The 20,909-nt window shown below is 43.4% G+C and overlaps 2 protein-coding genes across 5 annotated transcripts in view; both read right to left on the minus strand.

The window, feature by feature from the left end:
- The window catches only part of rhobtb3 (Rho related BTB domain containing 3), a 29,184-nt gene extending 18,340 nt beyond the window's left edge, over nt 1-10,844 (minus strand). For 2 of the 4 annotated variants that reach the window (XM_034239483.1, XM_034239481.1), the window contains exons 1-6: nt 9,729-10,248; nt 8,753-8,945; nt 5,938-6,095; nt 5,572-5,680; nt 2,919-3,114; nt 2,637-2,833 (exon numbers count right to left, since the gene is read on the minus strand). In XM_034239483.1, coding sequence (XP_034095374.1) covers nt 2,637-2,833; nt 2,919-3,114; nt 5,572-5,680; nt 5,938-6,095; nt 8,753-8,945; nt 9,729-9,971 — 1,096 coding nt within the window. In that variant the 5' untranslated portion in view covers nt 9,972-10,248. The other 2 variants (XM_034239482.1, XM_034239484.1) reach the window with 2 other exon arrangements.
- A 2,335-nt stretch (nt 10,845-13,179) lies between these two features.
- Nucleotides 13,180-20,909, minus strand: rfesd (Rieske (Fe-S) domain containing). Its single transcript, XM_034239529.1, is given in 5 exon segments — nt 13,180-13,708; nt 14,007-14,041; nt 14,342-14,500; nt 20,826-20,894; nt 20,897-20,909. Coding segments are annotated over 5 exon segments (567 nt in total). The 3' UTR covers nt 13,180-13,417.

The following is a 20,909-nucleotide window of genomic DNA, read 5'->3' on the forward strand; positions in this document are numbered from 1 at the left end:
AGTTCTCAAAACTAAAGAAATCTGTAATTTTAATCAAGCTAGCTATCCATTTCATTCGGTTGCTTGTAATGGAAAAATCCACTTTGCACATGTCCACAGGTTGGAAGCTGTCATAAATGGACTTTTTGACCTCAATGATCCCTTTTTTCTTGTGACCGTATCATAACAGTAATTTTTAAAAAGTGATATTTATCTTAAAACATGATTTTACCTATTTTCATTCTATTGGCAACGTAAGGAAACATGTCTTAAAGGCGGGGTATGTCATTTATTTCAGAAACACTTTTTGTTATATTCCATGGAATGCTCTTAACATCCCGTTTTTATTAATTCCAGAAAATAATTAAAGATGAGGTGAAGGCCAAACTGTATTTTGGGAGGAGCAGCCTGCCCCATAGCGTAGGTAATCATTAAATGTAATGTGATTAATTATCAGAGTTAGTAGTAACACCCATGCTGTTTCTTGAGTTGAGGAGAGGACTTCTGGGGATGAATCTTCCCCTGGTGAATACCTCCAAAACATCTGGATCTTTAGTTGTCTGAGAAACAATCTGAGGAAACTTTATACACAGTGCAACCTCTGAGAGACACTGATTCTAACCTGAAACAGCTTTAGGGTAGGCGTGTATTGGAGAGGAGGAGATCTCTGCAGATATTTCAGTAAAAAAAACATCCTGAACGATGATCCCTGAAGGAATCCTAACCAGGAGAAGATGACTACAATAACAAAATGGTGTTGAAGACAACGTCCCCCATGATCCCGGACTACATCATTGAGCCACCAAATGCTTTAGTTATTGTTTTGGTTGAGACTCCTAATGGCAGAACATGTTGTACGTTTTAACTCATGTAATATAATGTACAGGCAAAAGACCAAGCCAATACGATATTAAACTAATAATTAGTTATTAAAATAACAATGAATGCAAGTCAATGCCTTGAACAGTTTGTGGCATTTAGAAGCAGGAAGTGATTGATGACTGCAATGCAGAATGGGATGCATATAATTTCCTAGAAATCATGTGGTGTGATGGGAGTTAACTGATGAGCCGGATTTCTCTGGACTAAGTGCATGTTGGCTGCTGTTTTTGGAGACGGTGCTGAATTCTGATCTCCACCTCATTTGGACCTTCCTGTACTTCAGATCCTGATGCCAGGGAGTCGGGTTGAGCATCTTCTAGCAGGGATGGGAGGCTCCTCTGTATTGTTGTGATTTAGGTTGGAACATCTTTTAATACAGTCAGAATTTGGCAGCCTCCCCCAGAATTCACTTCTGATGATCTAAGCCTATGTCATATTTCAAGATTATACTTTGCAGTGCAATATATTGATTTTTCTTTTTTTTCACGGAGTGCTCTTTTTGACCCCAATGACCAAAAAAGTTGTAGAGATATTAATCTTTCTGAGGAGAGACTGATTTTAGCAGATCAGGAAAAAGCCTTAGAACCAGCTCCCAACCATAAAACAACATAAACAAAACATTAACCTGGAGAAACCAATCTCAAACGTGCTTTCACAATGAAAAAATGCTACCTTAATAATAATGAAAAAGGCCTCTTCAATTATAATAAAATGTGTATGATGGGGGCTTGGATAATAACAATTTAAAACATAACAAAATAAATCCTGCAGGTGTTAGCTTGTTGCGAACCAAGCATAAACGTGTACACAAATAGCACTTAAATCTGCCCAACGCAGGTAACAACGTGAAAATATTTAAATGTTAACTTGAGCTAGGTTTCAGAGTGCTTCAAATATCTGAGAAAATCTCAAACCGGCCTAAAAGCAGAATTGTGTGACAATATCTGCTCTAAGGGGGTTTGCATTAAGTCGAGAAAGGACCCGAATGCTCTAGATGTGAATTGTTCTACCTCTCTAAGCCCTGCTGAGGGCAGACCGCACTGGATGGATTGCCATAACATTTGACATGGATGATCACTCAGGCTCTCTTTGTCTGATACAAGACACTTACATTTGTCATCTTTGGCTTTGGAAAATTATAATTTGGGGCATTTTGTGACAAAATGATTTATCAATAAAGAAAATAATCAGTACATTCAGCTTTTAATTAACTTTTCGTAGTGAGAGGAATCTACATAGGGCAAATGTATCTAAAGCAAAAACAGAGTTAAAGGGGCCCTATTGTGCTTTTACCTTTCCTATAGTGTGTTATATAGGTTTTTGTGCATGTAAAGGGTCTGCAGAGGCTAAAATTGAGAAGTTGACTCTCCCACACACCCCCCTCCCTGAAACACTTCCATTGGACTCCTTTGTTTATTCTGCAAAATAGGGACATCGCTATGCGCTTCTATTGGTTGGCGCTCCAACTCGTCTTTAAACCGTTGACCAATCACAACAGAGCCAGCTAACCAATCAGATCAGACTGGGCTCTGGTTTCAGACAGAGGGTGAAAAGAGGTGCTGCAGCACAGGCAGTATGAGAAAAATAAAGACCTTTTTGAACATTAAAGCATGGAGACATGTCAATGTAGAGGCACAAAATAGCAAAATGAACCATAAAATAACTATAATATGACCTCTTTAAATGGAAATGAGCATTTTCTGGAAAAGAAACAAAATATTTGTTTGTTTTTTTGCTCAGTTGCATCTAGTGTGCTGTGTGTGTCTGTTATTTACCTCTATAAATGAACATGAGGGTCTCCCACAAGCACATACACAGGAGGGGGTCCTTCACCACCAGACGAGAGAGGCGTCCTGTCGAGTGCGCCTCTGATCGTGGCATGTCGTCAATAATCGCCCCATCCCAGTTGGAGAGCAGCGAGTTGGGGCCTCCATCGCGCTCTCTGCAAACACACCGCGACTGGGGGCGTTCCCTGTCCAATCAGGGGGCAACATTCAGGTGGTTGGTGGAATAGTTTGTAACGCTCAATCGTGTGAACAAGCCAATGTGGCTCCTACCTGGTCTTGGGCCCCAGGAGCAGCTGTCTGAAGTACGGACTGACGGCACACAGAACCGCAGCGTGCGCCCATCCCAGCTCTTTCCCAGAGTCCCCGGCGTAGAAAGCCACATCGGCGAACTGCACACCGCGCTCCAACAACCACTGCATGTCCTGGGAGAAGCTGGACTCCTCCACTCGGATGGGGGGGAGACGTGCTGAAGGGAGGGAGGAGGAGGAAGTAAGGAGGGGAAGATGGATAGGATTATTGTGGAAATGAACAGTCACAGCTGAAATTCAGCTCACCTGCTTTTTCATGTTGGCAAAACCACCAGATATGCTATGTTCAAAGCACTTCAAAAGTGTGGTATTTTGCACTTTTTGGTGTACTTGTTTCTCCTCAATCTACCTTGTCTTCGTCTCCTAGTGTTATCACCTTTTTAGATGATGAATTTGGGTGAATAGTGACAGAGTTGTGATGCAGTGATAGTGACAGACAAAGTGCAGTGAGATATTTTAGTAAAGAAAGAACTAAAGGAGAGACCAATGTGAGGTTGTACCATGCCCTTCTGTTCAAGTTGGAAAAACAAAAACGCTTTCAGATATGTTTGTCTTTGCACTGATGACAGACTGTATTTGTTCCTCCTTGTTTTAAACTTGGTGAAGAATAAGTAACACAGAGTTCACAATCACTATTATTTTGATGATAACACTTTTTAAATTGAAGCAAATCACATCGAAAAGCTTAAATAAGGTTTATGTTTAAAGGTCAAATGGGAAAAAGCTAGGCAACAGATAAATGATTTGCAGTGAACTATGTAGCAGTAAAACACTGCAATAAAAAGTGTTATAATAAAAATAAGGAGACAAAACATATAATGCACGTCTATTCATTTATTCCGTTTAATCAAAAGTGAAAAGGAATGAGCAGCGAGGGGAGGGGGCTTCACAAATCATTGTCCTATTACATTCCTATCCTTGCTCAACACACACTGCTCCCTTCTCTGTAGAACTCATCTCCTTTTTTATGGCTGCTCAGATTTGGCCGTGAAAATTGTGCTGTTCCTGAGTCAGTGCACGTCATATTTAATGCAGGCCCCAGCATAAACAGAGTTAAGTAGTGTTGGACAGGCACGGATAAATCTGCCAGCACTTGCAGCCTTTCTGGTGGGACTCAAAGATGTCAGTCATGCATCGGATATAGCTGGCCAGATCGTTATTTAACAGCGTAGTTTGTGTTAAATAAGGTGGTTTCTTTTGTAAAAACTAACTGTATGAGGAAACGAACAGGAATGGCAGTAGTAGTCTAGTTGTAATGGAAGGAGACAGGAGTGTAGTTATGAATTTAGCCCAATATAAACTACTGGACTCCCATTTTTTTAATTGATTGTACAACTAGATCTGTTTTTTTTCTTTTAATCAATTATTACACTCAGAAAGGTTTCAATTGTTCTAACATTTGTGAGCCAGGAATTTCAATTGTTTGCAGACTTAATCACACCAATTTTAGGCAATTGGGATAAAAAACAAGTCTAAAGTCTTAAAAAATAGAGCATTAAAACACAGGAAAAGCAACAGACATGCATCCGTCAAGCTCTCCAGCTTGGTTTGTTTATTTTAATATTTTCTACAATAACCAACCTTGGTGCATCTCTGCTGCTCGCTGTGTATGAATGTCTCTTGATCATTGTCCACTGTGGTCCTTTATCTCTTGTATTGATAAGAGTTTTGTGTTATCTGAGCAGTATGATTCAGTCTGCAGCTGCAAACTGACTGCAAAATGAAATATTTTGACACAATTTGGCTTGTTCTGAATATAACTATAAATGCAATCTGAAATTCTGACTTTCAAATAAGAAGATTACAACTTAATTAGGGTTTGAACCATTTAGTTTAGGGAAAGTTTTGGATTATCAACTAAGCGTGTCATTCTCAGACATTCTCTAGTTGCAGCTTCTCAAAGAGAAAAATGTGTGAAATGTTCTTGTCTATCTGCTGAATACCCCAAACATGATATAAGCATCTTTACCATTATTCATCTCAGAGATTTGCTCTGTTTTCAGACAGAAATTTAAAAAAATCAAATGTCATTTTGCATAAATCTTGCATAGCTGACATAAATATTTAACCTTAATAGGATGGATTAAAGTTAAAGACACATCCCCCTACATTAAGGATGTTACTGAATGGACACGGCACCTTTAAAGACACGGCTAATAAGTCATCTTAAAACCATAATCAGTTAAAAAAAGCATGGTTAAAGGTGCGTTAATAGGTAATCAACCCCGACTACTATCACTGCGATGCCTCAGAAAAACCCACTGTTGCTGAAAACAGCTCAGTCTTAAATTGATTCAAACGTCGTTGAATGAAAAGGAGTCTACCTAGCTCTTTGTGTCTTCCCTTGTTTTTCAGTGTGGTACAGAGGATATTGATCTGGATCAATATCTATGGTGCTCAGCTGTTTTTATGGCTTTGTAAGCTGTAGGAGTAACAATCCAGTCAGTCCGACTAAATGCTCAAAAAAGACAGAAAACAAAAAGTACTCAATCATTTTAAATACAAATACTAGAAAAGAAAAAATTGCCATTGATCGTATTTCCTCATAGGGGTATCACAATGAAATGCCAGTTAAAAGCAGTATTAGTTTTGAGATAGCATAGCATTCCTCTGACCTGGTTGCTCTAAGTGAGGAGGGCGAAGATCGTTCACTTTATTTCCTCTTCTCTTATCCGGCCTCTCTTTGGCTTTGTGTTTCAGACACTGAATCATGAAGTACTCCAGCTGGACAATGCAGAAATGCAAGCGTTAGTACAATTACAAGGTACCAAAATAGTGATGTTACGTCATCAACTCTTTGCTTTCTTCTTGAAGAAACCAACATAGCCACCTGTCCTTTTCTCCTCTACTCAGTTTGCGAAGAAATGCAGAGTTTATCGAGTGTAACAGACAGGGAGAGTTGGAAGGTTTTAACACATTTCTGAAGGGTTATTGTAAGGAGATGTCGGGTGAAAAAGTCATGTCCTTATGTGACCACTCACCACGCTGCCGAAGTAGCGTCCCACAAAGACGTGGTTGAGAGAGGGCAGCTCGAGGTAGGTGGCCCCCAGGTCCCGGGACAGCTGCAGACCCTCACTGTGAGGCACACAGCTGCTCCAGTCGGACGCACACAGCGGACAGGTGCACGGAGGGCCTTCATCTAGATTCAAAGAGCAGAGTTTATTCTACGATGAACCTTGCATGACTTGAACAGCCAGGGCTGGAAATGCTTGTCACAAAATGAGCTCCACTAGGCCGTGAAATACAGCCCATGCATGGTATCTAACTAAACTAATGACCAGATGTGCTTCAGATGGCAGCATTGTAAACCTTAATGTTGCTGTCCAAACAAGACATAGATGAAAATATGTTTCAAAGACAGAAATCAGACAAAGAATTGCACACTGAGCTAATATCTCTCGATACCTTTTTATCAGAGAATGTTTGAATGTTCATTCAGACCATGTCTAGTTGACAACACCGTGAAGTATAAGACCTATACTGTATAGGGTTGTAGGACATTACTGGAGAATAAAGGTTTTGAAAATTAAATATCAGCCAGAAATGGAAAATGTTTCCAACATGATTCCATGACAGGTACCTCCATGTAGCAAACATGTGCATTATTGGTTTCGGCAATCGAAATCGGCCCAAGTTTGTTAGAAAATATTGGCTTATTGACAAAAATCCAATAGAGTGCGTCCCTAACTGTGAGTAGTCCCAGCTTTCACAACGGTTGTTGTGATCTGCATGATTAAGAATGAATCCACTCCCAGAATGGACCAATCAGAGCAAAGCTGCGTAACAACCAGAGTTTGACCCTCTCCAAATGGACTATGTACTGACAACTAAAGAAATCAGCTGAATGTGTCAACACCATCACAACAATTCAGTAAAGTATTGTGTAAACAAACTATTGTAAAACTATTGTGTAAATATAATATAGTTTCAGTGCTTAAAAGGTCCTTCTAAACAGGAGAAACAAATAGATCCTATGTGTGACAGAACACAACTTGTCACTTACTTAATTCAAAAAGAAAACGAATTTCTCAAAGCAGAACAGACGCCACAGCCTGTGCTTTGATGATGTGAACTAATAAGGATCTCAAAAGGAGATAGGTGTATTTATTTTCTGAAAGATTGTTGTTTTCTGCTCTGTTGTTTGTTCCTGAAATATCATTAGGTTTTTCTTTGATTAAATACTGATGCATTTTGCACTTCCATTTCCACATGATTACTAATTCCAACGAAAAACCAAAGAACTCTCTTGCAACAATAGATCAAATAGATCATCTAACTAAATGAATTCTGCAGAGCGTGTGCAGCAGGACCATCCACACTGTGAGCATGGGGACCAAAGACACCAAATCACACAACATTTGAAGGGATTAGCTTGAGGCAACAAAAAAAAGACAGCACAAAGGAGGAGAGAGAGAGAGATTCAAAGGAGAATGAGCGGGACATACAGCTGAGGACAAGTGCTGAGGCATTTGATCAATCATACAGCTAATAATCCACAGGCATGACATAGAGACGGACTGTGTGAGAGAGGGATGGAAAGCACAGTGTGTGTGAGCGGCTGACAGGCGGTGACTTGGCATACTAGTGGTATGTTTGTGTGTGTGTGTGTGTGTGTGTGTGTGTGTGTGTGTGTGTGTGTGTGTGTGTGTGTGTGTGTGTGTGTGTGTGTGTGTGTGTGTGTGTGTGTGTGTGTGTGTGTGTGTGTGTGTGTGTGTGTGTGCCCTTGGATAAATCTGTCTGCGCTCCTGCGTTCAGCACCGGTTTATTGGCTGTGTTAATGCACGTACAGAAGCGCTCTCTGCCACAGCTGTGCCTTAGGTGGTCTTAAGTCGAGCAGCGGGAAGCGCTCGGAGCTCAGCCGTCATTCTCTGCGATCATGGGGGGATAGCATGAAAATACTCACAGTAGTCAGCCACAAACAAAAAACACAAACAAAGGCTCTGGTCCACAGCTCCAGAGTCCCTCTCTTCCTCTCTATCTCTCTGGCAAAGACTTGACTTCCACTGTGATCATTCTGCAGCGGAGCTCTGACAGGATCTGAAAGTATGCTGTGCAGATAAGCTAAAAATACTACCTGGTGCATTTGATGAGCGTCTGTACAGAATCTGTGTGTGTGTGTGTGTGTGTGTGTGTGTGTGTGTGTGTGTGTGTGTGTGTGTGTGTGTGTGTGTGTGTGTGTGTGTGTGTGTGTGTGTGTGTGTGTGTGTGTGTGTGTGTGTGTGTGTGTGCGTGTGTGTGTGTGTGTGTGTGTGTGTGTACAATCACATGCAGACACACTGAGGTACCAGCATACATGTTTGTAATTTGTGATGCATTAAGCTGCCGCTGGTAAAGTCCTCTTTAGGGACAAGCTACTGTTGTGTTGCACTTTTCAATGAAACGACAGCTGTACAAGTTCTTGTCTGCTTGCAGGGCTTTTTATGGTCATAAACGATCAACTTAGTGTCTTTCTTTGGCGTGTTTCCTGCAGGAAAGCATGTGAGCTGACCGCCCAGAGGCAGCCAAGAGGAGATGTAATTGTGAGCATATCCTCCACATTGCTGGAAGGACACACTAGAGGACGCAAGGCTCCGGCAGTGATCCCACTGACCAGGCAAGAAGAACATGGTATTGTCCTGCAATCAAACTCAATAACTCAGGCAGCGGCTTATCACCCCGCAAACACCAGTTTATCAAATGCAATGGCTGAGAGATAAGTCGTTTTGTTCCTGTACAACAATGCCTGTTTGAGGAGTCATTAGTTCTCAGAGTATTGTAGGCTAATCTCAATTTACTCAGAAATAAGAGAATACTCACCGTTTAGCCGTGCTCCAACAGCAACCAGGATGACCGGCACACCCCAGTGTCTCAGGAGAGGGCGGAGTCTCGGGGCGTAGCCGTTTCGGACCTGCTGGAAGGCCAGCTTATCGGTGACTGAATATTTAATGACCAGGATGTCTGCCTGCTCAAGAACTTTCCGTACACTGGCCCAATCACTGTCCAACAAGTCCTGCAAAGGCAAGAGGAGAACAGTTATGAACAAGGCAATATAGAAAATGGTCAGAATACCCAACCTTTACCATCATGCTTACCCTGGGCAACTCTAATCCTTCCCCTCTGAGTCTCCCTACGAATAAATACCTCAGTGTAACACTTGGGACTTTACCCCCAAGAACATGCAAGGCTATAGCTGCTAACTGTAAACCAGCCTGAGCAGAACAAACCTTAAAAAAAGCTTTTAGCGCTTTGAATAAAGAACAAGGACAAAGAGCCATAGAATTGAGACTGACAGCCTTATAATAGGAAGTGTGCACTGCTGCTTTAAAAACAACAGTCAGATTTATATTCCATTAAGAACACAAATGTATTTAATGTTTGTGTGTGTGCAGTGCATGTTAAAATAGCACCCTGCTAAGAATAGAGTGATTTCTATAAAGCCTGCAATCAGAGCTGGAACTAGCAAGTGGCCTTGGAATTTGAAATGTTGTACAGCTTGTGAGAAATAGAAGCAGAGTGAGAAAGTAAATAGCATGTCATCAGGGTGACACTCTTTCACAATGACAATGATGTGACAAAATTAGACCTTTTGTATGGCGTGTTTTTCATTCTCTAACTGTCCTGTGCAAATCGTGACTTGTTTAGTACCACACAAGCAGAACGGTGTGAAAGAAACACAAAGTAGATCTGATAGCATTTGCAAATCAAGAAAAAGACACATGAATGAGCAGGGCAATGATTCACACTGTATCAATCCATGCAAGTGGTCTCTTTTTCTCTTCTATAAGCATCTTACCCAGCTGGGGCAATCCCGGACCACCACAGTGACATCTCCAAACACAAGGGAGCTGTACTCCATGAAGGCCGGGTTGTGCATGCTGCTCTCCAGGTCGCATGGTCCCACCAGAGCTCCATGGCCCAGGTAGCTCCACAGCAGGCCTCCCTGCAGCTGCCCCTGGCCCATGATCTCCTCCCCAGGCCCCACTCCTCCGGGGCACTCGCTGCCCAGAGCCACGATGTGGATGGACCTGTAAGCCATGTGGTTTGTTGTAAGTGACTTGAATCAAGCTGCACATCACCATGATGGTGAACCAGATGTATAGCACTGAGGCAGAGCAGGCACCTCTGTTTGCTTAGGTCCTTATTATTCATGTCTATCACGGAGCCAGTGCATCACCGTTATGTCACTAACAATGACTGAGAAGAAGCTAGTTGCCAAGGCCCACCTGAGAGAGGGATTTATGGTTCAATAAATCACACACTTTGACACATATTTTCGGTGATGGATAATATCAAGCAGTGATACTGACAAGAATAAAGCATGCAACCCTACCAGGAAGCCCCCCTCTCCTCCCATGCCTTAATGAGTTGCCGCTCCAGAGCAACTTACATTGTGGTCACCGCGGTTTTCTGTTCACGCTATGGAGCCCGTTTCCCTCACAGTGCGTTTCCAGTCTGCAGTCGGCTTTTCCGCAATGAGCCGCGGCTCAGCTCCGTCCTTAATCCCTCTCATTGATGGCTGGCCCCCTGGGAGCACGGCTGCTGGGGAGTTTTGCTGTCACTCGCATTTCCCCCCAGTTTTGTTATTCATTCATAAAAGGAAGAGCCCAATACCATCCCGAACCGACCGCAGAGGCGCACCGGACAGCCGGCGGAGCAGCAGCAGCAGCAGCAGCAGCACGGTGTGTGTGGACAGCAGCGCCCATGGGCAGTCAATGCGCTAACACAAAAACAAGTTGTCAGACGGTGGGAAATACAATTAGCGACGAGGAGAGGGCAGCCTCGCGCCTCGGCGTCCAGACCATATGAATGACGTCGGCGGATAAAACAAAGTCTCACTGGCAAAAGAGCAACTGGAGAGAGAGGGTAAGGATAGAGAAAGAGAGAGAGAGAGCGGTCTCGCCTGACTCAGCAACACGCACGCGGACACAGATGTAGAAGCAGCGCGCGGCAACACACACAAACAACCTCGTGCAGTAGACATTCCGGAATTTCTGGTTATTTCTCCTCCAAATGATAGTACAACATGAGCTTCCTCGGGTGAATGCAATACAAAATCATGAGTCCAACAGTGGTTTAAAGTAACTAGTAGATGTACTCACGTACAATTTTGAGGTAACTGTACTTTACTTTCAATTGTTTGCTACTATCAGGGGTAAATATTGTTCTTTTACTCAATAACTTTTATGGAGTACCTTTAGTTACTGTACATTTGGAATAATAATGGGAAATATTATCAACACTTAAATAAGACTTGAGCTACACCTGGAGTAACATTCACAACCTATATGCTGCAGGTCTCCCTTGAAAAAGAGATCTATGATCTCAATGGGACCAATCTCGTTAAATAAAGGTTTGAAATGAAATGAAATGAACAAGCTACCCTGCAGTATAAAGCAATTAAAACGAGCTGCACCTTTACCAGCTTTGATAAACACATGAATACATCAATAATTACAATCAAAACATATCATATAATATTATTCAGAAATTGACCGATTTGCAGAATGAGTACTTTTTTTATATCAATACTTTTCTACTTTTACTTGAGAAACATTTTCTTTTGCAGCGTTACTGTAAGAGAGTATTCCTACTCAGTGGTAATTCTACAAGATCTGAGTACTTATTCCATAACTTCAATTTGTGCCATATACACTGAACCTATCCACATGAAAAGACTTGCTAAGATGTATGAGCATGGGGTTGAATGTCAATCATAGTGATAATACTGACAACCATAATATCTAGAGAGAATTTGCTGATATAGCAAGAATATAAACTTTAACAGGCTTTAGGGGTGTTTTGTTTTTTGGTATTCCCTCTTGGAAAAACTCCAGGGTTTTCCGAGCTTTTTGAGAGGAAAAATAGCTCAAGCCTTAAAGGTTTTATCAGAGCCTCTCTTGTTGATAATCACAATGAATAATGCAAGACATAACACCTACAGAGAGTATGTAGGCCTTTGGTTTAAAAGACTTATTTAGTGCTACATGGTGTGCCTTACTCTCCCTCTGGAATAATATCCTCTAGTCCTGCTAAGCAGTTTCCCCCAGGTTTCCCCTGACAGTCTGCTCTTTATCTTGACAAAGAGTCCTCCACTTGACCTATTGCAAATGACCATCTGCGCATAATAATACCTCCAGATTCTCAATTCAACTTTGCAGAAGTGCTCACCCCCTTGTTCCATGTAACCCAGTGCCCTGTGCATTTCGTGATTGTATTCGATGCGTCACATAGACAGAGGAGTTTGCTGTAGGCCAGCTAGAGACCAGCAGCATCATTCATGCACAGAAGAACATCATAAACCCCTTAGCCTCACGGTTCTTGACCCATGGCTTTGCAGTTCTTCTTGGGTCATGTCAGGGTTACACTGCACCATGGCTTTTAAAAACAAATAAATAATATGGATGTGACTGGCTTGACTCTTTACTTCAAATGCTCAACAAACTATCACAAAATTACTTGCAACAAATTATGATTAATAATATTTATAATACTATAATAATATAAATGTAAATTATTGGTATCAAAATCCCGTATTGTACCATCATGTCAAAATATAGTAGCACCAATTTTGACAGTATTAAAAAAAATCTGTTTCTTGGTTGCACATTTCCTGAAAAGGTTTTGAATCCCTTTAGTTATTCTTTAAGTACAACATTACTGCATCAGAAAACAATCAGATTTTGAGATGATTCTGACATCATGACCATGAAAGGAAAAGTTTGACGTTTTGGGAAATACACTCACTGGTTGTCTCGGCAAGAGTTAGAGGAGGATGTTGAATGTTCAAAACAAAACTGAGTTTCTGTTTGCAGCACGGAGCCCATGAGCCAGCCACTGTATACCTGACTGAAGCTGCTGTCAACAAACATTCAACAACCTCAGGGATTGGTACGGCGTCCTCAGCAAAGTTATTTATTTTATTTGTTGCGTTTGCTCAAGGAATTATTTGCCAATGTACGGGAAAGATGTCACAAACGAAACCCATGCAGCCTGCGACCTGAGACTGGTGCTTTCTGATGTAATCTCAGGGAATGAACAGACAGTTATTACCAGAAATGGCCATCATATGATCTTTATATTTTACATTAAGGATTTTCCACTTTAGGACATTATCGACCAGACTAAACCTTTTTATCTTATTGATTCATTCGCTGTATGCATAATACATGAGAGATATTGTAATGCAGAGGGATACACCAGTGTGGTTACGCATTTAGCTGCTCCATGCCACTATAGAATCAAAATCACTCGTGAAAAAAAGTTTATTCTGTGAAATAAGTTGACACTCTCCACCTTAAAAGATGGGACGTTATTTTTAAGTACAACATTTAAATATAATGTAAGCCACAAATACAAATGTAAACACTATGATCAAGATAAACAAGACCCAAGTAAAACTACTGTATCCGTCATTAAATATCTGACACCAAGTAGATTCATCATACAATAATTTAGAGGAATCATTGACTTCCGTCTTTTACACTATTTAGTTTTCTTCTTCTCAGCAGCCGCAGCTTTTTCCCTTTCCACCTTGCCCTTCTCTCCCTGGTAGAAGTCTGACTCGATGAAGCCTCTTTGCTCAGAAAGCTTGACATAGACATCCCCATTGTTCTCAGTGACCGTGTGAGTCCGCTGCTTCACACCCTTGGAGAACCATCTGAGCACAGACGGCTTTTCCTTGGGGTCTCTGGTCTTGTAAATGCCCTCCCCTTGGGCCAGACAGATCTTGTACTTGTGGTTCGGACAAACTATGCACATCTTGCCGTCAAATTCCTGTAAGAGTGTTGACAGAAAACAGGTAAACAACCTTATGTTGGATAAATGTAGGTCATTTAAGTCATTCAACATTAGCATAACATTAATTTTATTCAGGTTTGATGTCTTAATTAAGGTAATAATATGTATTAGCCCAGCAGTCGCTTGCAAGGACTATAATGCAGATGGAATAGCTGGTAAAAGCATGACTGTGGTGAAAACACAAAAGCACTGTCAAACTTGGCATTTTTGGCTCCTTAACCCTGGGTCAGACACAAAAACAACCTCTAATCTCTTCAATAAATATAAACTTCACCTCAATGTCTCCATTTTGCAGTGTTGCCCCAGCGTCTGTTGAGAAGGGAACAGGATCAGTGTATTGCAGAATAAGCAAACAGAGCACACACAACATTTTGCTGAGTGGACACATTTTAAAAGGTGAAATGTGCCTAATTGTTCTTTGGCTAAAAAAGCAATTTCGCTCAGAGTTAAACGTCCAGGACTGTCTGTTCAGTGGAAGCCAGCATGGGTAAACACCTTAGATTTAGACTGACTGTTGGTTGGATGAAGTTTAACAGCCAATTATATATCACCATCTCCCTCTATAAGAATTAATTGTTTTGAGTTATGCACAAGAAAAACTGAACTCACGATAGCAGTAAGAGTCGATAGCATAGAAGTCGTTCTGGTGGTAGATGATCAATATGTCCCGCCCCTCTAGTGTTCTGAAAGAGCGCTTTGCTTCAATCAGTTCATCCTTCTTCCCCACAAGATAAGGCCCTCCTGTGGGCTCCATGGCTCTGTGAAAGGCTGCTTGGTAAGAATGCAAAAGAAAATATCACAACTTTGTATTTATAATAAATAAGCATGTTTTTATCTTAAAGGTCACCTATCATGCAAAATCTAATTTTTCATGTATGTTATACATAAGCATGTGTCCCCTCGTGTAAAGGGATTCTGAAAGTGTCAGGAAAAAAGATTCCCTCTCTTTTTGTCCTGATCCATTTATATAAAAACCTGTCTGGAAATGAGCTGATCAGATTTTGGCCACTTTACGATGTCATAACGATTTTTTGGCTTGTGTAACCATTAGCCAATCACCAACCAAGGTAACCCCCCCCCCCTATCACCTGAATGTCCTCCTAGAGCACCATTGTGTTCTTTTATCCAAATATCTCTCAAAGGGGCGTGGGGAGGGGCTCCTTATTTTCATCTAAAGTAACAGACAGAGAATCAGCACTTTTGGAACAGGGCTGAAACAGAGGGGTTTATGGGATGCTACAATGGGTGATCTGTTTGGTATTTCAAGCCAAACACTTCAGAGACATGCATGTTTTGTATATATCTCAGACCTATAATATATTGATGAAAAAGAGTAGGCTATAATAGGAGACCTTTAACCATCCATCCATCCATCTTCTCCCGCTTATCCGTGGTCGGGTCGCGGGGGTAGCAGTTCCAGCAGAGAGCCCCAAACTTTCTTTTCCCTGGCGACATCAACCAGCTCTGACTGGGGGATCCCAAGGCGCTCCCAGGCCAGCGAAGAGATATAATCCCTCCACCTGGTCCTAGGTCTACCCCTTGGTCTCTTCCCAGCTGGACGTGCCTGGAACACCTCCCTAGGGAGGCGCCCAGGTGGCATCCTAACTAGGTGCCCGAACCACCTCAACTGGCTCCTTTCGACGCGAAGGAGGAGCGGCTCAACTCCGAGTTCCTCCCTGATGACCGAACTTCTCACCTTATCCCTAAGGGAGACACCAGCCACCCTGCGGAGAAAACCCATCTCGGCCGCTTGTATCCGCGATCTCGTTCTTTCGGTCATGACCCATCCTTCATGACCATAGGTGAGGGTAGCAACGAAAATGGCCCGGTAGACAGAGAGCTTTGCCTTCTGGCTCAGCTCCCTTTTCGTCACAACGGTGCGGTAAAGCGACTGCAGTACCGCTCCCACTGCTCCGATTCTCCGGCCCATCTCACGCTCCATTGTTCCCTCACTCGAGAACAAGACCCCGAGATACTTGAACTCCTTCACTTGGGGTAAGGACTCATTCCCTACTTGGAGTGGACAGTCCATCGGTTTCCTGCTGAGAACCATGGCCTCAGATTTGGAGGTGCTGATCCTCATCCCAGCCGCTTCACACTCGGTTGCGAACCGATCCAGTGAGTGCTGAAGGTCGCAGACCGATGAAGCCATTAGAACCACATCATCTGCAAAAAGCAGTGGTGCAATCCTTAGTCCACCGAACTGCAGACCCCCTCCCTCATGACTACGCCTCGAAATCCGATCCATGTATATTACAAACAGGATTGGTGACAAAGCGCAGCCCTGGCGGAGGCCAACCCTCACCGGAAATGGGTCCGACTTACTGCCGAGGACCCGGACACAGCTCTCGCTTTGGGAGTACAGAGATTGGATGGCCCTGAGTAGAGACCCCCTCACCCCATACTCCCGCAGCACCTCCCACAGTAACTCCCTGGGAACTCGGTCATACGCCTTCTCCAAGTCTACAAAACACATGTCGACCGGATAAGCGTACTCCCAGGCCCCCTCCAGGATCCTTGCGAGAGTAAAAAGCTGATCCGTCGTTCCACGACCAGGACGGAATCCGCATTGTTCCTCCTCAATCTGAGGTTCGACAATCGGCCTGACCCTCCTTTCGAGTACCTTAGAATAAACTTTCCCGGGGAGGCTGAGTAGTGTGATGCCTCTGTAATTGGCACACACCCTCTGATCCCCCTTTTTAAAAAGGGGAACCACCACCCCGGTCTGCCACTCCTTCGGTACCGTTTCCGACTTCCACGCAACGTTGATGAGACGTGTCAACCATGACAGTCCCTCAACACCCAGAGCCTTCAGCATTTCCGGGCGGATCTCATCCACCCCCGGGAATTTGCCACTGTGGAGTTGTTTGACGACCTCAGTGACCTCCCCCCGGGAGATTGGTGTTGATCCCCCGTCATACTCCAGCTCTGCCTCTAACATAGAGGGCGGAGTTGTCGGGTTCAGGAGTTCCTCAAAGTGTTCTTTCCAACGCCCTAACACTCCATCAGTTGAGGTCAACAACGTCCCATCCTTACTGTACACAGCTTGGATGGTTCCCTGCTTCCCCCTCCTGAGGTGTCGGACAGTTTTCCAGAACAACTTTGGTGCCGCCCGAAAGTCCTTCTCCATGTCTTCTCCGAACTTCTCCCACACCCGCTGCTTTGCCTCGGCCACGGATGAGGCTGCTGCCCTTCGGGCCTGTCGGTACCTTGCAACTGCCTCGGGAGTCCCCCGGGATAACAAATCCCTGAAGGCCTCCTTCTTCAGTCGGACGGCTTCCCTGACCACCGGTGGTACCAGGAGGTTCGAGGGTTACCGCCCCTTGAGGCACCTAGGACCTTGAGACCACAGCTCCCCGCCGCAGCTTCGGCAATAGAGGCTTTGAACACCGACCACTCTGGTTCAATGTCCCCAATCTCCACAGGAATGCCCGAAAAGCTCCGCCGGAGGTGTGAGTTGAAGGCCTCCTGAACTTGGGCCTCCTCCAGACGTTCCCAGTTCACCCGAACTACACGATTGGGCTTACCAGGTCTATCCAGAGGCTTCCCCCGCCACTCGACCCAACTCACCACCAGATGGTGATCAGTTGACAACTCCGCCCCTCTCTTTACCCGAGTGTCCAAAACATACGGCCTCAGGTCCGATGATATGATAACGAAATCGATCATGGACCTTCTGCCTAGGGTGCTCTGGTACCACGTACACTTATGAGCATCCTTATGTTCGAACATGGTGTTTGTTATGGCCAATCCATGACTAGCACAGAAGTCTAGTAACAAACCACCACTCCGGTTCAGATCAGGGGGGCCGTTCCTCCCAATCACGCCCCTCCAAGTGTCTCCATCATTGCCCACATGTGCGTTGAAGTCTCCCAGCAAGATTAAAGAGTCCCCTTCAGGAGCCCCATACAGGACTCTTTCCAGGGTCTCCAAGAAGGCTGTATACTCTGAACTGCTGTTGGGTGCATAAGCACACACAACAGTCAGAGTTTTCCCCCCCATAACCCGCAGGCGTAGGGAGGCGACCCTCTCGTCCACTGGGGTAAACTCCAACAACGAAGCACCTAACCAGGGACTTTTGAACCAATCTTAGTCTGGCCCCTTGCCTGAGACCAATTTGCCATGGGAGACCCTACCAGGAACACAAGGTTCCAGACAACACAGCCCCCAGGTTCATCAGGGCGAGACCTTTAACCATATCACAATAATAGCAGTACTATACCCCAAAGAAGGCCAATGGTGCAGCATGTTGTGTATTTCCGGGTCAGTACTTACATATAATAATAATTAATATAAATATTAGGCTTTTAGATTTGCCACTGGGATTATTGTGTTTTGGCACCTCACATCAGAGTTGTCATCTTAAATTAAGTACACCTCCCAAACATTCAGCTTGAAGAATCAGAGTAAAGACATCTATTGGCACATCAGATCTGCTCAGACCTGCAACACTAATTTGCTTATATATGCCTCATTACTGTATGAATAGTCGAACCATTGAAGCTTGGGGAGGTCAGTTTCTTTTTGGCAAGTCATTAGGGCAAAAATTCAATGATTACCTTTCAGTGTTACTATTGGAAATAAAGCTCCACGTGCCTTAAGATTGTGTAAGCCTGATTTAACACTGGGATAGCCTGCAGGAAGAGTTTATATTCAAGCCTCTTTTTTTAACAATAACAAAAATGCAAAGCAACCCAAAAAAAGAAGACCCCAATATATTCACAGCATTTCTGAGAAAGAAAATCATGCAAACAGTTTGCTGCTCCCTTAGCAGCGGCTAACTTACAGCAACTCAATTATATGGTTGGTAGAAGGCAAATTGAACAACTAATAACCGTAGCAGTCATGGCTGGGCTGCAGCAGTGAGGCTAAACTTTTAGAGACATGAGGCGCATTTACACCACAGTACTTTTCCCACAAAGGTTCATCAGAACTTAGTTCATGAGAACTCTTTAGTTCTCATAAACTAAGTACAGATCGCGTTCACACCGGAATAAATCCCTGGGGGAGGATTAGGCAAATGAAGCCACTGACGTCACTTCTTCTTCTTCTTCTGCTTTGGGTTTACTGGCAGGCCGCAAACCACTGCCGCCCAAAGTCCCCGGAGTTGGGGACTGGCTTCAGTAGAAGCTGAGCAGCTTGCTTCTACTGAAGCGATTTACTTCATAGTCCGCCCAGCCAATCAGACAATAGGCGCGTTCACACCGCAGTACTTTTCCCACTTTAGTTCCGATATAGTTCTGAAATGTTGCGTTCACACCAAAAAGAGCCGGAACTAAAATTAGTTCATGAGAACCTTTTCACCCCCTTTTCCGTCCCTGCTAGAGAGCAGGGACTTTCGTGGGAGAAAAAGGTTCCTATGTCTGATTGGCTGGGCGGAATGCAAACCACGCCCCGTAAAACCCCCAAAAAGTTTTGTGAAGCCGCCATTTTATTATCCTCGCATTAGCATTAGCCCAGCGCAGAAACGCAGAGAGACTAACTTATGGCAACACAAAATAAAACATGGGAGTGGTGGAGATGAGGAGGTGTCGGCGTTCTGGAGATTTACTCGGAAGGCTTCAGTAGAAGCCAGTCCCCAACTCCGGGGACTTTGGGCGGCAGTATACGCCGTGAAGTGGTTTGCGGCCTGCAAGTAAACCCAAAGCAGAAGAAGAAGAAGTGACGACAGCGGCTTCATTTGACTAATCCTCCCCCAGGGACTTATTCCGGTGTGAACGCAATCTGTACTAAGTTCATGAGAACTAAAGAGTTCTCATGAACTAAGTTCTGATGAACCTTTGTGGGAAAAGTACTGCGGTGTGAATGCGCCTATCGCGCCTATAGGAACCTTTTTCTCCCACGAAACAAGAAGAGGGGGTGAAAAGGTTCTCATTAACTAATTTTAGTTCCGGCTCTTTTTGGTGTGAACGCAACATTTCAGAACTATATCGGAACTAAAGTGGGAAAAGTACTGGGGTGTGAACGCGCCTTATGGTGTGAACGCAACATTTCGGAACTATATTGGAACTAAAGTGGGATAAGTACTGCGGTGTGAACGCGCCTCATGAGAAAATGTTTTGCTAATAGTTTAGCCATTAGCTGCTGTAAACTAGTTGCAGCCATGAACCTTTGGCTATGGTTCGCAGGAGGCTTAGCTTTAGCAATGTTTCTCACTATCTTTGAAACACTATGATGGTATTTTAGCTAGCTAGAGACTCTAATCAAAGACAGTCATTTTGAAATGTCTTTACAGAATCACACGTTTGCAAATAAATCAGGATGGTAATTGTAATGGAATTGCTGCTATATAATGACATTAGGCTCTCATGATGAATGTATCCTGATGTGTGTAAACAACACATTACTACAGGTTACTGTATGAAGCACATAAGCATACTAAGACAGAGAGGGGAGAGCTGCAGGATGAGAACTAATAATATGAAATATGCTCAAAGGTCACCATAAAATATTTGCAGAATAACGTGAAAAATAAACTGCCAACCACAGCTTTAAGTGAACCTTTCAGAGTAAAAGACTAAGGACAGCGCGAAGCTTTAGCATATCAGAATGGTATACATCCAAAGTTGAAGGATTTGTTTGCCAGTTGGGTGTTCCCAGAGACAAATCAAGTGCATAGTGATTACAGTAAGCCTACTGTAATGTATGACCTATATGAATGTCATTATTTTACAAAAGCATTGGTCACTTTAAAGTGAGTCTCAGACAGTCAGTATCCACAATTCTATCTGGATGCAGGGGAAGCTGACCCCAAATGTGAATCCTGTATAGCGGAGTAGAGTAACGAGCATTTCAGTGCAGCCTAAGTAAGCACAGTAGTACGCAGTCAAGTCACATGTCCTGAGGCATCTGGCTACAACGCAGGCAGCTAATATTGAGGAAGAGAAGCAAAAATAATTGTTTATGTCAGGAAAACTACACATTTTTCATTAAGTGTTCCATGAGGGACTAGAGGATACATTTGAGCAAATCCATCAAAGTTACATTGTGTTCTTGCATCCCATCTATGTGTCTGTCTGATTATCCCTGTCTCTATATATTTTTCACTTGACTTTAACAACAATGTTTATTTTGGGAGAATTTTTGTCTTTACCTTGAAACTCAACAGCAGTGTCTCCTCCGTCAAGCCGAACAACCATACTGCTGTCAGCTCGGTGTGCAGGGAAGGAGGCCCCAT

Source organism: Gymnodraco acuticeps, unplaced genomic scaffold (assembly GCF_902827175.1).
Source record: "Gymnodraco acuticeps unplaced genomic scaffold, fGymAcu1.1, whole genome shotgun sequence".
NCBI classification, from domain to species: domain Eukaryota; kingdom Metazoa; phylum Chordata; class Actinopteri; order Perciformes; family Bathydraconidae; genus Gymnodraco; species Gymnodraco acuticeps.